A 17,651-nucleotide genomic window follows, 5' to 3' on the forward strand; every position below is an offset into this window, starting at 1 on the left:
CCACTTTATTTTCACTTCTCCAGTGCGCCATCGCTGCCCCTTTCCCTTGTTACAGCCAAAAAGTAAGTGTAAGAAATTTGAGGCAATGCTGTTGCCGCCACAGTTTAAGGGCAGAGAAGCTTGGCCAGAGGGGAGATCTAAATTTCCTCCATACCCAGAAACAATGTGTATTCTTGATGTAGCGGACCAGAAGGTGCCATGAGGTAGCACTGGAACGGTGAATATAAAGCTTTACACAATGTCTTTTGCCCAAAACAACGTAACAGTTTTTTTTTTTTTTTTTTAAGTATGTGTGAAAACTGGATTTATGCAACTGTAAACAAAATTGTTACTAAAACAAGTATAGCTGTATCAAAGAAAAAAAATAATGTATCACCTGTGAGGGACCTGTGTTGGTGAAAACATCATCCTTGACCTCCTCAGTCTTTTTATCCACAGGAACCCATTCACCGTACACTTTATCGGACTCCTTTTTCCTGTGCTGAGATCCTGAAGATACTGGAAACTCCTTGGTCAAAGTTACCTGAGTTTTCGGAGCTGGCTTCAAGCTGGGATTCTAATGAAAAAAAAAAAAAATCTTAGTTTTGCAACAAAGTTACCATCAGGAATGAGGCAACAAATCTGAACTTACAGATCTAGGTATCACTAAAACCCTGGACTCAACTTTCACACATTAGAATGGAGGATAAACATAGGAGTACAAATAGGGTTGCTCAAGTAATATTCTTAATATGCTTAAAGTGAAACTGAAAATTAAACTGAAAAGCAAACACATTCTATTGCAGCTTACCAATTTTTAGATGTTACGGTGGCATTAGTTTTCTTTAGGCGCTCTTATTTTCAACTGGTGATCTTGCCAGTAACCAAAACTAATTTTCTGTAACTGCTAAAATGTGTCAGCTGGAGCTTGACATCAATTTTTTTTTTTAGGGTACCTGAATCTGCTAGCCCAGGGGCTTCCACATTTTCTAAAGAAAGCAAGTTTACCTGTCATTCAAACTTTATGGGTGCAAGACTGTGGCCAGTGGGAGCAGAAAACAGGATTTTTATAACAGCTTAACTGAAAAATCCTTTTCTTTGATGTACATCAGGGGACACAGAGCCATAGTAGTTACTATGTGGGTTATAGGGCCACTGATAGGTGATGGACACTGGCACGCCCTAAGGCAAGACGTGTACTCCCTATATAACCCCTCCCACTACTGTGAGTCCTCAGTTTCGTAGCCAAGCAATACAAGTGTATACCAAGAAGGGAGTATCTGTGTCGCCTGATGTACATCAAAGAAAATGATTTCACAGGTAAGCAGTTATAAAAATCCTGTTTTCTTTTCTTACATCAGGGGACACAGAGCCATAGTACTTACTATGTGGGATGTCCCATAGCAATGGCAACTGAAGGGAAGGAGACATAAAAAAAAAAGAAAAAAGTAGGGCAAAAAGGAGCCCAGAAGACTCATACTGCAGCCTGCAGTATACTGTGCCCAAAGGCAATATCCTCATGACCTTTAATATCGATTTGATCAAATCTGATAAACGTATGAACCGAAGATCAAGTCGCGGCCTTACAGATCTGAGCCATAGAGGCCTGATGATGCACCACCCAAGAGGCACTAATCGCCCTGGATGAGTGTGCTCCAACATGAGAAGGAAGAATTTTAAGTCGAAGCTTGAACAATCACTTGACAAATCCATTTGGAAAATAGTATATTTTGACGCTGCCTGACCCTCTGGCAGTACAAAGAAAGGAGGAAGAATAATATCTTGGTTTAAATGAAAACCTGTTACCACTTTTGGTAGGAATTCAGGATGAGGACATAAAACCACCTCATCCTTATGCATGATCAAATATGGCTCTTTACAAGACAGAGCCGCTAGTTCCGATACTCGTCTAGCAGAAGAAATGGCAACCAGAAAGATTATCTTTGTCAAAAGAACCACGGGACTCTCTCGTAAAGGCTCAAACGGCTGATTCAGCAAAGTCGATAAGACCAAATTTAAATCCCAAGGATTTAGGAGGTGCCTCGATAGGAGGAAAAAAATCTGCACTACCCCCTGAATAAGCTACACACCAAGATTGGGAAGCAAGAGCCCATTAAAAAAACACTGACAAGGCCGGGATCTGGCCCTTGATAGAAGTCAAGGCCAGCTTCATTTCAGATCCCATTTGCAGAAAATCAGGGATCCTGCCATTGACATACTTCTTGGGGTGCAAACCCCTGGATCCACACCAAGAAACATGCCTTCCAGACTCTATAGTAAATGATTCTGGAAGCCGGCTTCCTGGCATTAATCAAAGTAGACACTACCGAAGGAGATCACCCAAGTTAAAAAATGGGATTCAAAAGTCAAGCCCGTTACATTTTTCGTCTGTAAGGTAGGATGGAATAGCAGACCTTGTGCGAGAAAGTCTGGCTATAATGGCAGAGTCTGAAGGACTCTTACTGCCATCTTTATGATCTCAGTAAATCAAGATCTTCTGGGCCCCGCTGGGGCCACCACAATCGCCTTCTTTTTTTTCTGCTTGATCCTGTGGACAAAGCGCAGAAGAAGCAGAACTGGAGGAAACGCATTGATCAGTTAAAAAAATAAAAATAAAAAAATGATCCCATGGGAAGACTAATGCATCTGTTCCCTTGTTCTCTACACAAAGTTGATGACAGTTGTTGAATCTGGACGCGAATAGGTCCATGTCCGGAATACCCCCTCTCTGACATATCACTAGGAAGATGTCGAGGTGAAGAGACCCTTCTCCCGGAAATAATTGTTGGCGACTCTAGTCCGCCTGCCAATTCTCTATTCCTGGAATGAAAATTGCCGACAGGCAAGGAATGTTGTGTTCTGCCCAAGCTAGAACATGATTCACCTCTTTTTGGGCTGCAGGACTTCTTGTGCCCCCCTGGTGATTGATGTAAGCTACAGCCGTGGCCTTGTCAAACTGAATCCTGACAGGACAGTCCCGTAGTCTGACCATCCAAGATTCTAGGGCCAGACGTACTGCCCGAATCTTCCAAAGTGTTGATAGGCAAGGTCCTCTAACCTGGACCATCTCCCCTGCTCTTCCCCCCAGATAGCCAGAGCTGCTGCCCACAGGTGTCTATTGATCTTTTATCCAGAGTGTAGGCACCTTAATAAAGGAGATGTGTTACTGGACAGATCAGAAAAAAAAAAAGGGATAAACACCTAAAAAATTTGAAGTAATGCAGCCACCATATCCAATGACTGGCAAGCCCCACTAAATTATATTTTTGGTTTGGGGGTTAATACTACTCTATTGCTAATATAACATACAACAACCATGAGTCAAACAACAGAGTAATAAGAGTGCTTTCCCACTAAAAACACCCCACTAGCAGCTCAAAAGCATTGCTTAAATGGCGCTAAAGCACCGCTAAAACTTACGGTGCTTTAGTGCTGTTTAAGCTGCCCATTTGAGGAGCTAGCAGGGAACTTTTAACCCCAAAAAAGGGTTAAAAACTCCCCTTTTCCAGGCACTTTCAAAGCGCTGCCCATTCATTACAATGGGCAGGGCGTTTTGGGGGCACCAAATACAGCACTCCCAACCCACCCCAAAGATGCTGCTTGCAGGACTTTTCAGAAGGTCCCGCAAGCACACCATCCGAATGTGAAAAGTGACACTGGAATGAATGGGAGGCAGTTTTCAGATGCTTAGAGGCTATTTCTCATGCTAAAGCACCTGAAAAACACCCTCAATGTGAAAGGGGTCTTAAACAACAATTAAAAAAAAAAAAAAAAAAACAGAAATTTTTTACTTGCCTATAAAATCTGTTTCTTGGTAGAACAGTACAGGACATAGGCACAGTGCTAAATGACTGGTTCTATACAGCTAATGTTGAGTGGACACTGGCAAAACAGAACTGTTAGGACCCCATATAACCCCTCCTATTCCCAGCAATCCTCAGTTTAAAAAAAAAAAACATTACAAGGATACAAAAAAGGCAAAAAGGTGAAGGCCCTGTGTAGTGTATGCATAGTATGGTGTGTGTAATCCCAGCTTATCTACTGTGTATATTGCACACATAGTGTTTGGTATAAAACATAGGTCTAGCGCACATTACATACGATCTGTTATCTGTATGTACGGTGTTTTTGTTGGTTTGGTACCCTTGTAGCGCAATATACTTATTTCTTGAACATAGTTTTAGGGGGGCACTCTCTGTACGCCCTCGGTATTTCTGATAAATCCATTAGAAATTGGATACCTTTGGGTGTTTCCCTTGCCCCCCTACGCAGTGGGCTTCTCTCCTTGTTGGTTGAGAGGATCCCGGGGAACAGCTGTATCTGGAGGGAATTCCTCTATATAGTAATTCACATAATTTGAGGTAGCGCCTTGGACCCTATATTTTTTATATATAATTTGTACAGGAAGATGATCGCCAAAGCAGATACATCCAACAGAGCATCACAAATGATGGGATATCCTCCGTTTACACAAAGCAAGTTTTCCAGGTAGGAAGGTAGACCGCCAGAGAAATATTTTCTAGCATGGAGAAGCCTAGGAATGACAGAGTTTGACAAGCTTCCATCCCTCAGAAACTGGGCTTCAAACAGTCAAGACGTGAAAGCCAGTGACTGAGAAGTAGGATGGAAGGCAGTCCTTGAGACAGACGGTCTGGAATTAGATACAGACTTTGCATCAGGAGTACGAGAACCGTGCTCTTCTGAGCAAATTTTAAGACAAGATAGATGGAACGCCCTCCACCTTGCATCTGAAAAGCAGCCATGGTAGGATCCTTATGGGAGGAAAGGCATAGGGTCAGTGAGAAGACCCTACATCACCAGAGCATCCAAAGTGAGGGTCCAAGAGTCCTTTGACATGTCTAGTTAATCAACAAATCTGGACATGAGGAAATCCACATCCAGCATCCCCACCCGTTTCAGATATCCTGAAACAACTCAAGGCAGAGGGATCACTCCCCAGTGTCCAGTCATTGACAGCTAATTGAGTCCACCTATCATCTTTCCACTGTTGTCATGTGCACAGCAGTCAGGGTCAAAAAGTGTCATTCCACCCATGACAGAATCAGGACTGCCTCCTCTCGAGCTGTGCGACTTCTGATAACGTTGTCGACTGAATCCTTGTCGGGAGCCCCATAAAATGAGACGTCAATGCTGAAGAAAGCTCTCCTTTTGACCAAGTCTGACTTCTGAACTGAAGAGTCTGCACTTGAGAGTGAAGAGACATGGTCTCTTACGGAGAAAAGAAGATCCAAGCCTGGTGCATGTCCAGGAGCAACACCGGGCATTTCAGGTGGCGAGTTAGATCCAACATAGACTTCTGGAGATTAAGGGGTACTTGGACAGAACAATCCTTCAAACATCAGATCAATCAGGTAACCCTCAATGGACACACCCTGAAAGTGAAGCAAGGGCAAAACAGGGAGGCAGCAGTGGAGATTTGTGGAGCCTTGGACAGGCTTAAATTCTTTTTAAAAAGGCAACAAACAGAAAGTGATGAATCACTTTCAAAAATCTTTGCAAAAATCACTGGTGTGGGGGAGGATGAGAAAGTACATAGGTGTCCTTTTATGAAGCAGTGAAATCTATTCACTGCTTCATTCTCCGGCATTCACATAGGAGATCTTTCTCCTCTGTGTGCCACTTTATGAAGCGGAGTAGATCGCTTCACCCTTGGAGGAGTGAAGTGATCTACAAACGCTTCCAACACTGGAGAACGACCCCTAATACTGGAATCTCGTGAGACTTTACGAGATTACAGTACTAGAAATTCACAGATACACAGAGATGTCAATTTATTAAGCAGTGATAAATTATCACAGCTCAATACACTGACACACGGTGTGATTAATGTTAGTGAAATAAAGAGTCCCCCTACATAATATATACACATGTATACACACACAGACATTATACATACATATTATGTATATACACACACACACATATATATATATATACACATAAATATGACAGGGGGACATGGTTACAGTGTTGGGGGGTCTGAACGAGGCATAAGGAAGTTAATCATCTTCCTCTTTCCTCCTCAGATCCCCCCAGATTCTCTCTTCACTCCCCGGTTCTCCACCTCTGAGCTGGTGAATCGGGGAGTGTGAATTCTGACACAGATCGCCAGTGAAGCGCTGAGATCACAGCTTCATAAAGTGGCCGTTACTGTGTCAATGAGGATTCTCAGTGTGCGGAGATAATCGGTGGGAGAACAAGTTCAAACACTTCTCCCCCGATTATCTCTGGTTTATAAACTGTTTATGGGCTGTGATCAGCGGCGATCCTCTGGATCTCCACTGATCACTGCTTCATAAACGGACACCAAAGAAGCATCCTGGAAGCCTAAAGAAACCAGTAGATTGCCCATGTTGGATGAAAGCAAAATACCAACCTAGCTGACTTTCGGAATTTTGAGATTTAAGATCCAAAATAGACCAAGGGAAGCGTTTGCCCTTCGGGATCAAAAGCAGTTTGGAGTAGAAACCCTGAAACTGCACCTATGTACGAATAAGGACAATGAGGCCAAAGCTAGCAGCACAACCTTCAGATTCCTTATGTTTGAGGAGAAGGTGGATTTGTAGGATATGATGTCAACTGGAGGGGAGAGAAGAAACTTCAGTTTGCAGGCACTAAAGAAAGCCTTGACCCATAGAGTCAGGATGTCCCAGACTTTGGTGGACAAAATGTCAACAAAGCCTTGTTAAGTTAGCTGCATATAACCAGTCTAAGAATATGCTTGTGTCCTATACAAGACATAAAAATACAATTCCATATAAAATTATTTTACACATTGCAAGGTGGATAGTAAATACTTCTTGAAAAATTAAGCATCCTTTCGGATAATTATACCATTTCTACCTCAAGGGGGTGAAAATTATCCTTCGACTTGGCTTCATCCTTTAAAATTCTATGTAGAAGATTAAAGGAGGAAAATGCTGCACATATGCCACTAGCTTTGTGAACATCTATGGCCACCATTAAAATATTTGCTGAACATTTTTCAGTTTATTCGCATGTAAGATTTAAGAGCTTTACCCAACTCCTTGCTGATACTTAAGGAATACTGATTAGTTATGGAACAATGCTCTGTTCCATTAAAAAACAAAATATGTAGTTAGGCTATGAATGTTTCAGTATATTCTGAACAAGCAATCCATCACTTTTTAAACAAGCCCTCAGGTATAACAGCAGGTACCGTGGAGGGTACTGTAGAGGGGGGGGGGGGGGGGTGGATCTGCAATTTAAATGCCTTGAGAACTTTGAGGATTCATTTCTCCACAGTCCTGCAGCTACTGAGGTAATTGAGGGCTTGTTTTACAGCTCGTTATTGGTTTGTTCAGAATAAGGGTATATTTAAAATGCCCAAAGTCTAGCTAGCATTTTACTTTAAAGCCATTTTAATTTAAATTAAGATCACCCATCATCCTGGCTATGTTGTTTCCCTAAAGCAACTCTGTCACAAGAGTGACAGATGGCAAGACAGCAAATTAAATACTCTATCTTTTGAAGAGTTTCAGGTGATGTTGGTATCCTGCACTTATAGGTGCGTCAGATACCTGGTCCGTTGCTGCGCTCTGGGGATTGTCCTGCTAGCCACTAAATAAATACATGACAAACTAGCAGCATAGAGGCTAGCAGGAGGAACCACAGAACGTAGCAGGAAACCAGGTATCTGACAAACATGGAAGAGTGAGATGCCAGCAGAGCCCATAGCTCTTTACAAAAAAAAAACAAAAAAAAAAAAAAAAAAAAAAGATCTGACTCCCAATCCACTGGAAAAGATAATTATAAAGCTTCTTTTACATCTGCTGGTTAAATGAAAAATAATATAATATATATATATATATATATATAAAAGACTGGCTGCCTTAGACATCTATCAGAAACCTTTGCTTGAACAGATCAGTTTTGAGCAAAAATAATCATATTATAAGATTAAGGCAAAAAGGATCATATATTATAAACAAAAAAACAAACACATGTTGGGCCTTCATAGAAAGGTGATAATATTTCACTTGCATTAAAGTGATAAGGCTTTGTTTTTATTTTTTTAAACAAACATGTCATACTTGCCTACACTGTGCAGTTTGCTTTGCACATTGAGGCAAAACATTGCAAGTTCAGGAACGTCCTTCAGGAGGGGGATCGTGCGTGTGTGCTTTTGTCACCCAGGAGGGCTCTGTGATTGGCCCTTCTGATCACATGATGGCTGTGTCCAATCACAGCTGTCATGTGATGTAAAAAGCCGGTTGCTAGGCATTCGGCTCGGCTCTCCTCACAAGGAAGTTGTCGCTGAGGAGAGGAGAGAAGATCGCTACAGCCGGCTGGTGTTCAGTGAGTATGAGCTGTTTTTTACAGTTTTTTTACTCACTGATCACCAGTCTAGTGTAAACACACGTCCCCAAATAATAAAAAACACATGTCCCCCACATACGTCCCACTAAAATCACACGTCCCAATGATTATCTGCACACATGCCTGATCACCTGCGCACATCTGTACATGATCATTTGTGTACATATGTCCGTGATCACACAAACCAATTATTGTACACTTTATGGATTTATTTATTTTTTACCAAAAACATGTAGCAGAATACATTTTGGCTTAAATTTATGACAAAATTCGATTTTATTAGATTTCTTTTAAAATAGAAAGAAAATGTTTTTTTCCCCAAATTTCCGCTTTTTTTCCACAAAAAATTAAAAACTGAGTAGTGAATAAATACCACCAAAAGAAAGCTCTATTTGTGCAAACAAAATTATAAAAATGTAATTTGGGTACAGCGTAGCATGACCGCGCAATTGTTGTTGAAAATGCGAGAACGCTGAAAGTTGAAAATTGGTCTGGGAAGGAAAGGGACGAAAGGGCCATGTATTGTAGTGGTTAAGATGCAAGAAAATCCTGGTACAGTAAAACCTTAGTTTGAGAGTAACCTGGTTTAAGAGCGTTTCGCAAGACCAGCAACATTTTATCATACATTTTGATTTGATATACAAGCGATGTCTTGATATTAGAGTAGCGTTATGTCGCAATGGAGTATAAAAGAGAAGTATCGCAATATGGTTACATTTAAAGAGCAAGTAAACCCTAATGGGTTTACTTCCTTTGTCTCTCTGCTTACCTGACACAGGAGCCAGCGATGTCACCACTGTCCCCTGTAGCACAGAGCATCCATCTTCTTCCGGGTAACGGTGCTCTGGCCACTCACAGCGCCGGAGCAGCGATGACGTCACTCCCGCGCATGGGAGCCGCCACTAACAGCATATCACCATTAGCAGCAGCATGCCCAGTGAACCTGCGCCGTGCAGGTTTAGGAGATATTTCTTGGACCTACCAGTAAGCCTTAATGTAGGCTTACCTGTAGGTCAAAGTGGTTTGTAAGGGTTTACAACCACTTTAATGAAGGTACAACATTTAGCAACTCACATGGGTGATGATTAAAAGGAGGCACATCTAAGTATGCAGGCATCCGGGATAAAGCTGTCCACATAGGCTGTCCTCCACACCGTTATCTACATTATCCCTTGCATGAACGATTCAGTCGCTCTACTGTAGGGTAGTCTTCCTGGTCATGATTGCAGAATGACAGCGGTAAGAACCGGAGGTGCGAGGAATGGTCTGTGAGAACAGCTTTACCCCAGATGCCTGCATACTTAGATGTGCCTATTTCAAGCATCAACTATGCAAACTGCTAAATGTTGTACCTTCATTAATATGCCGGTGATATGGCGTTAGTTGCGGCTCACATGCACGGGAGTGACATCGCTGCTCCGGTGCTGTGAGTGGTAAATGTTGTACCTTCATTAAATGTAACCATATTGCTACACTTAGAGGCGCCTCTCTTCTCTTTTATATACTGTAGCTGCTGCTGGATTTAGCTTCTAATCCCCTTGAGGAAGCGACCATTTGTGGATGGACTTTTTATGGTTACATAACCAATGACATTGCTATAATCTTTTTAAATGGAATATAAACTGAAGGACTTATAAATAGTTGTGGAACGAATCATTTGAGTTTCCATAATTTTTTATGGGGAAATTCGCTTTCATATACAAGTGCTTTGGATTACAAGCATGTTTCTGGAACAAATTATGCTCGCAATTCAAGGTTTTACTGTATCTAGATACTGTGCACAGAAGTGCTTTCAATTTCTAAATAATCGTATTTACTGCTGTACTGGACTGCTAATATTTCTTGAGCAATAGCTAGATAATGGCTAGCACCATTAGTATAAAAAAAAATGACAGCACTTTCTAATAAGTGGGATACACAAGACTAGCATTAACCACTTCAGCCCTGAAAGAATTTACCCCCTTCCTGACCAGAGCACTTTTTGCAATTCGGCACTGAGTCGCTTTAACTGAATTGCACAGTCGTGCGACATGGCTCCCAAACAAAATGTATGTCCTTTTTTATTTTTTGCGCTTTAACCAAAAACGAGTGACAATTTTGAAAAAAAAAAAATGCATTTTTTACATTTTGCTATAATAAATATCCTCCAAAAATATATATAAAAAAATTTCTTCCTCAGTTTAGACCGATACATATTTGACATTTTTGGTTAAAAAAATAAAATAAAAAATCGCAATCAGTGCTATACAAATGCATCAATTCCTGGGTAAATGACACTGGCAGTAAAGGGGTTAACCGCTAGGGGGCAGTTAAGGGGTTAAGTATGTCCTATGGAGTGTTTTCCGATCACAGGTAGCAGAGATCAGTGACACTGTCACTAGGAAGAACGGGGAGATGCTTGGTTACATTCTTCCTCTCCGAGAAAAGAAAAAAAAAAAAAAAAAAAAAAAGGAGGACTGTGGGTATCCCGGTGCGCACGCCGCCTCTTAAAGGGCAACGTACAGGTACGTTAGTTTGCCTGTACGAGCCCTTCTGCCGATTTACATCGGCGTGAGGCGGTCGGCAAGAGGTTAAAAGGGAAAAGTAACAGATCATCGGTAGAGCTGCACGATTCTGGATAAAATGAGAATCACAATTCTTTGGCTTAGAATAAAGATCACGGTTCTCTCACGGTGTAACATCAACCTTCACATTATACAAAAAAAAAAAAAAAAAAAAATTGGGCTAACTTTACGGTTTAGTATTTTTTTATTTTTTTATTAGTTTGTGTGTTTATTCCCCAAAAAGTGCGATTGAAAGAACGCTGCGTAAATACAGTGTGACAAAATATTAAAACAACCAACATTTTATTCTCTAGGGCAGGCATGTCCAAAGTCCAGCCTGCGGGCCAATTGCGGGCTGGTTTTGAACGGTCCGTCTGGTTATTTAAACATGTATATCTTTTGTGGCCCCTGACGATCTCCCAGCGCCAGGGCCACAAAAGATATATAGGTTGGCTGCATCGGAGGGAGGAGGTGGGACGAGTGCCGTGCACACAGGAGGAGTATTTCCTGTTTACACGGCAGCCATTGTAATAGGAAGTCCCGTCTCCGGCGCTGCCATTGGACGACTGTTCTGTCCATCGAAGGAGGTGGGACTCCTTCCCCTGTAGGATGTCTTTGGCCCTCGTCCTGCACCCTCCATGTCCCCTCCAAGGCTGCACTGATGGTAATGCTGAATGCATTCCTAGCAACGGTGGGCGCTGCAGATAGGCACTGACCCTTATATTGCTTCAGAGTTCTTTATTTAAAATTTTACGTTTTTTTTCCTGAAACTTCCCACTAGGTGTGTGCTATATGCCAATAAATACGGTATATACCCAAATAATACACCCGAGTTAATCTCTTCACCACACACAGCCACAAAAGGCAAGATAATTCTTCTTGGGCAGTGTATTAGCGCTCGGATGAACACACTTATACCGAAGTTTAATGGTTCAAAGAATGTCAGCAAAATGGTCGGCCCTCGCGCATGTTTACTTCATCAAATATGACCCTCTTTGAAAAAAAAGTTTTGACACCCCTGCTCTAGGGTCTCTGCTAAAAAAAAAAAAATATATATATATATAATTCAGAGGTTTTAAGTAATTTTCTAGCAAAAAAATTGATTTTAACTTGTAAACGACAAGTGTCAGAAAAAGGTTTAGTCTTTAAGGCCCCTTTCACACATGCGGACGATATGTCCGTATTTCATACATCCGTTTGCGGATGAAATACGGGCATACATTCATCCCTATGGGATAGCAGGTGTCTGCGGATGAACATCCGCAGACACCCGATTTCGTCCGCCTCCGCTACTGTCGGATTCTGCAGACGGAGGAAAATCCTATTTTTCTATCCGTCTGCAGAGCGGATCGGATAAACACGGACAGACGGCCTGGCTGCCTGGATTTATTTGTTTGTCAGATGTCAGAAGTGAGCAGAGAACTCTGCACTTGTTACATAGAATCAGGAAATGCTGTTTTAAAGAGGTTGTAAAACTCTGAGGACGTTGTCCCTATAAGTCTAGACTAAGGCTTACCTATTGGTACTGTAAAAAACTCCTAAACATATGCCGTTTAGGAGAAATGTACTATGTTTTTTGCGCCAATGAGGTCATCGGCGCATACGCTGTGAAGAAACAGCACTGTGCCGTTTCTTCACGAGGGAGTGACGCGACCAGCGGCGCATGAGGGAGGATCAATGCCACATGAGTGCACGGCCCAGCAAGGAAGACAGGCGAACATGAATGCGGACTGCATGGGGGGACGGAGCAGGCTTCGTTTGCAGGTGTGACACATAATGTGCTAGCATGCAATGCATACTAGAACATGTTTTTACTTTGCAGAGGCAAGAGAAGGAAGTTAAACACGATTTCAATTCTTTAACAATCATGCAGCTCTAATCAAGCTAAATAAAGTTGCAACCGTGACCGATTATGACATGCTGTAAAAATACATTACAGCATGAAATATGAGATCAAAAGGGCCACAGTGACTGTAAAGGGAAAGTGGATGTGTAGCTCATGACAACCAAACTCCCAGTCATTATTCTAATACAATTTAGAAAATAAATGGACTGATTAGCTGCTACGGGAAACAAATGAGCAGATGCTTTGTCTCATAAGACCAATATATTTTCACAGTAAAATGCCAGGCACCCAACAAGCCAAATTAAAAAGAAGTTCAACATTCAATAAAAGAAAGAAAATATAATATTTTCTAAAAACAGCTAGTATAAGTGCTTGACTTCTTTATATTTGCTTTATGCAATCCTAAGAACAGCAAGAAGGGTTAGCACTGTGAGCCAAGCACACACTACCCCACTGCACAGTATACTCGGTTTTAAGGATAACTTTACTTTCTGAAGCATGTTACACCCATATTTAGGACCCAACGTGTAACATGGTCCAGGACCTGCCCCAGCACGTCCCCGATTCTCTCCCCCACCCTCACCCCCCCACTTCCTATGACAGTGGATCCTCTTCCTACACCCGCTGTCACATTTGGAAACCAGTAATCTGTGAATAAGAAAACCACAAGTATTGACCACAACTGCGGCAGATGTACTTTTAGTTTGAATGGGCAGCGAGAGTGCGGATTAGCACGCTCACAGCCAGGGGTCAAGTCCTGGGAAAAAAAGTGTGGGAACTCCCACCCAAGATCCACTCCCCCACCAAAAAAAAAAAAAAAAAATGATACGCTCATATGCACGAACGCTTCAAAAGTGGTATTTTTCATCCAATTTTCGTATTGTGTGTATGAAGCTTAACTGTTAGTACATAAAAAAAAAAATCCTCAAACATAAATACGGTAATTCTCTGAATAATCAGCATTCAATTGTGCTTCCATGCAAATGTGAACATAATGTTCAGATCTTTATTGGGGAATGTTATTTTGTATATAGAGTGTTTATGTGGTGAGTTTACACTTTTCATTGAAGAGAGTTTGGATAACACAGGGTTAAAAGGAAAGGTCATAAATGAACTGCACATTATCTGGACAGAATGCTTTGGGAGATAGTGATGTGTTCCTGCTTAGGAGATGTATGTTAGCTTGTGGGGCTGCAAACTCTGCAGGGCTCCAACACACACTCGCTGCTATTCCAACCCTTCACATATTTCCACATCAACTTCCCTCCTGGCATTAAACTTTGCCAGGTATTGTGCTCAGCTTACCACACCAAACTGATGTTCCTCCCTCAGCTCACCTCTCTCCCTACATGTCCTGTGAGCAGAATAGCTGATCTACCCGTCAGCTAGACCTAGACCTGATCTACCTGTCAGCTAGCTGTGATTGACAGGTAGATCGAAGCGGAAGCGGTCATGGGGCCCCTACTGGCAATGCCTGAATGGTCAGGTGTGCAGCACTTACTATTGCGAGCTGTGTAGGCAGCTGCTGGTGTAGCACCACCCACAGAGCTTGCATATTTCAAAGTCTTGCAGGACACGGCTGCTAATGGGAAAGGAGTTTCTGTTGTGGAAAAAGTACAGGAACTCCGTTCAGGACTTGAGCCCTGCTCACAGCCCATTCACACACTCTCTAGCTTGCAAGCTGACAGCCCATACAGAGGTGAGAGCTGAAAGTTGGAGGAAGATTATGCAAGAGCTTGAAATTGTAACCCGCAATCTGCTGATCGTAGGAGCAATACATTGCAGGCACTTAAAAATTAAATACACTTTTTTTTTAACCCGCACAAAAATGTACACTTTTTTTGTAAAAAAATGTAAGTAAATGTAAGTCTGCTGACTGGAGAAGACAACAGAAATAGAAACAACCCCATAACTTAGGCAATGTTCAGTCGAATCAGCAAGCCGACGGTAGATTGGTAACCAAGAGGTTTTTAAGTGACTGTATAGCCAGATCTTTTATTTTAAATTTGAATAAAGTGGTGAAGGATTAGAAATCTTGTCAAGTTCTATTTAATTTGAATATTTCACATTAAGAAACCTTGAATTTCAAATCACAGTTAAAGCTCATTGCTAGGCAGATATATAACACAGATCATGACAGAAGAGCTCATCACATCATTGTGTTGCGTCTTATTCTTTACTGTCCAATCACAGGCTAGAGCGGGCACAGAGGGATCTGGGCTCAGAGGAAATGGATTAAATTATGTTGGCAATCAGACTGAGGACACCTAGTGACAGAAAAAAGTACTGGTGGAGGAATAGGGATACCCGGATTAACCACTTCAGCCCTGGAAGGTTTTACCCCCTTCCTGACCAGAACACTTTTTACAATTTGGCATTGCGTTGCTTAAACTGACAATTGCGTGGTCATGCAATGCTGTACCCAAACTAAATTTGCCTTTTTTTCACCCACAAGTTTCTTTTGGTGGTATTTGATCACCTTTGCCGTTTTTATCTTTTGCGCTATAAAAATATATGTATATATATAATTTTTTATTTTTTTTTACTATAATAGATCTCCCCAATTTAAAGAGGAAGTAAACCCTGATGAGTTTACTTCCTCTTTCATTCCCTGCAAAGGTAAAGCATAAAGATTTATGGCATTTTAGTTTTTTTACTAGTAATGGCGGTGATCTGCGATTTTTTGTGGTATTGCGACATACAGATCGGACAACTGACAGATTTTTGGGACCACTGACAATTATACAGCGATCAGTGCTATAAAAATGCACAGATTACTGTGTAAATGTGACTGGCAGGAAAGGGTTAACACTAGGGGGCGATCAAGGGTTTAAATGTGTGTTCCCTCAGTGTGTTCTAACTGTATGGGGATAGGACTGAGTAAGAGAGGAGACACATCACTGTTCCTACTCAGTAGGAACAAACATGTCTCCTCTGACAGCACAGGGATTTGTGTTTACACACACACACAGACACATCCCCCCTGTGCTGGCACTTGAGGCGGCAATCCTCGGCCACGTGTAAAGTCCCCCGTCATGGCGCGGGTGCCTTCCGAAAAGGGGAAGGACATACCCGTACGGGGTTTGGCCCAGCAGAGCCATTCTGTCGCAGTATATCTGTGTGAGCCGGTCGGGAACCTGTTAAAAAGGTGAATACTGCAGCAAAAGCTGGTTTTGAGATTTTATCTTTTAGTGAGCTATTCATTCTTTTGTTATTTTTGGCTATAGATCTGTGCTAAATGTAGACAATGTTTATTATAAGCAAAAGGTGCTAGTGATAGTGCCTGGTTGAAAATTCAAATCCAAAGCAGACTATACTGTCTATTTTATTTTTTTATCTTTATTTATCTTTTATTTATTATACACAATTTTTCTCATCTCATTGCAAACCTAAAACGTGACCAATTCTGTAAAAACCTAAAAAATAAAAAAAACATTGAACTGTGCAAAATCTATTTCATTGAGGGCTGGTTCACAACAGAACACAATGCAGGAAAGTGTTCCATGCGCATTTCCTGCACCACGCAAAAAACGCACTTCCTTTGTGAACTGCTGCAGGTCTCAATATATCGTTAACCACTTCTATACCGGGCCTATTCTGGCACTTCTCTCCTACATGTAGAAATCATTTTTTTTTTGCTAGAAAAATACTCAGAATCCCCAAACATTATATGTGTTTTTTTTAGCAGACACCCTAGGGAATAAAATGGCGGTCATGGCAACTTTTTATCTCAGAAGGTATTTGTGCAATAACTTTTCAAATGCTTTTTTTTGGAAAAAAAAAGGTTTCATAAATTAAAAAAGAACAGTAAAGTTAGCCCAATTTGTTTATATAATGTGAAAGATGATGTTACACCGAGTAAATAGATACCTAACATATCACGCTTTAAAATTGTGCACATGGAATAGCGCCAAACAGTACTTAAAAATCTCCATAGGCGACGCTTTGAATTTTTATTTTATTTTACAGGTTACCAGTTTAGAGTTAGAGAAGGTTTAGCGCTAGAATTAATACTCTCGCTCTAACGCACGTGGCAATACCTCATGTGTGGTTTGAACCGCGTTTACATATGTGGGCAGAGCTTTCGTGCGTGTTTGCTTCTGAGCGTGAGCGTTTAAAAAAAAAAATATATATATTTTTTATTTTTACACTTTTTACATAAAAAATTTTTTGATCACTTCTATTACAAGGAATGTAAACATCCCTTGTAATAGGAATCTATTGTGACATGGAGAGATGGTCAATAAGACCACACATCTCTCCTCCAGGCTATAAAGCACGAGATCAGGAAAAAAATTCTCCAAATTCATGCTGACAGCTGCGATCGTGGCTTTGTTTATAATGCGGGGTCAGGGCGTGACGTCATAACTTTGCTCCCCTGACGGTCATAGAGATGACTGGTGACCATTTGGTCACCGGAAATATCTATGCTCATTATCCGACAGCGGGCGAATCTTTCTCCGGGCCCCGATGGCACCAGGAGAGCCTGGAGAAGCACCGGATGGCAGTGTGGGGTCCCCTCCCCTCGCCTATAAGAACGATCGAGCAGCGGAATTGCCACTATTATCATTCTTATCGTGCACAGAATCTCCGGTCGGAAAGAATGATATCTGGATGCCTGTAGCTATAGGCATCATTCAGATATCTCCCAACGTAGAGGACGTAATTTTACTATGGCCCGGTAGGGAAGTGGTTAATGGCACCCCAAATGCAGATGGCAAACAAGGTAATTTTCAGAAATCAGGTTGCATGGTACTGCAGTACCATGTGATTTGTTGTGCCATATTTTTCCAAAATTAGTGCATGCACTACTTTTCATTTGATCTGGTGCAATGTCATCCAATTCATATGAATAGGCTGGAAAAAAAAATTAATCACACTGCAGGGGAATGCACAGTCATTGCACCAGAGCATGTGCTGTG

General features: G+C 41.6%; 1 protein-coding gene across 7 annotated transcripts in view; it reads right to left on the reverse strand.

The window, feature by feature from the left end:
* The window catches only part of SON (SON DNA and RNA binding protein), a 199,636-nt gene that overhangs the window by 67,005 nt on the left and 114,980 nt on the right, over positions 1–17,651 (reverse strand). For all 7 annotated transcript variants that reach the window (XR_013274367.1, XR_013274369.1, XR_013274368.1 and 4 more), the window contains exon 6: positions 377–556. Coding sequence is in view for 3 of the 7 variants with exons in the window: in XM_077479939.1 (XP_077336065.1) it covers positions 377–556 (180 nt within the window). In the remaining 4 variants the exon portion in view is untranslated. The remainder of the gene's footprint in view (positions 1–376; positions 557–17,651) is intronic.

Source organism: Lithobates pipiens, unplaced genomic scaffold, assembly GCF_037356315.1.
Source record: "Lithobates pipiens isolate NorthernLeopardFrog02 unplaced genomic scaffold, aLitPip1_a1.2 Scaffold_16, whole genome shotgun sequence".
In the NCBI taxonomy this organism is placed as follows: Eukaryota; Metazoa; Chordata; class Amphibia; order Anura; family Ranidae; genus Lithobates; species Lithobates pipiens.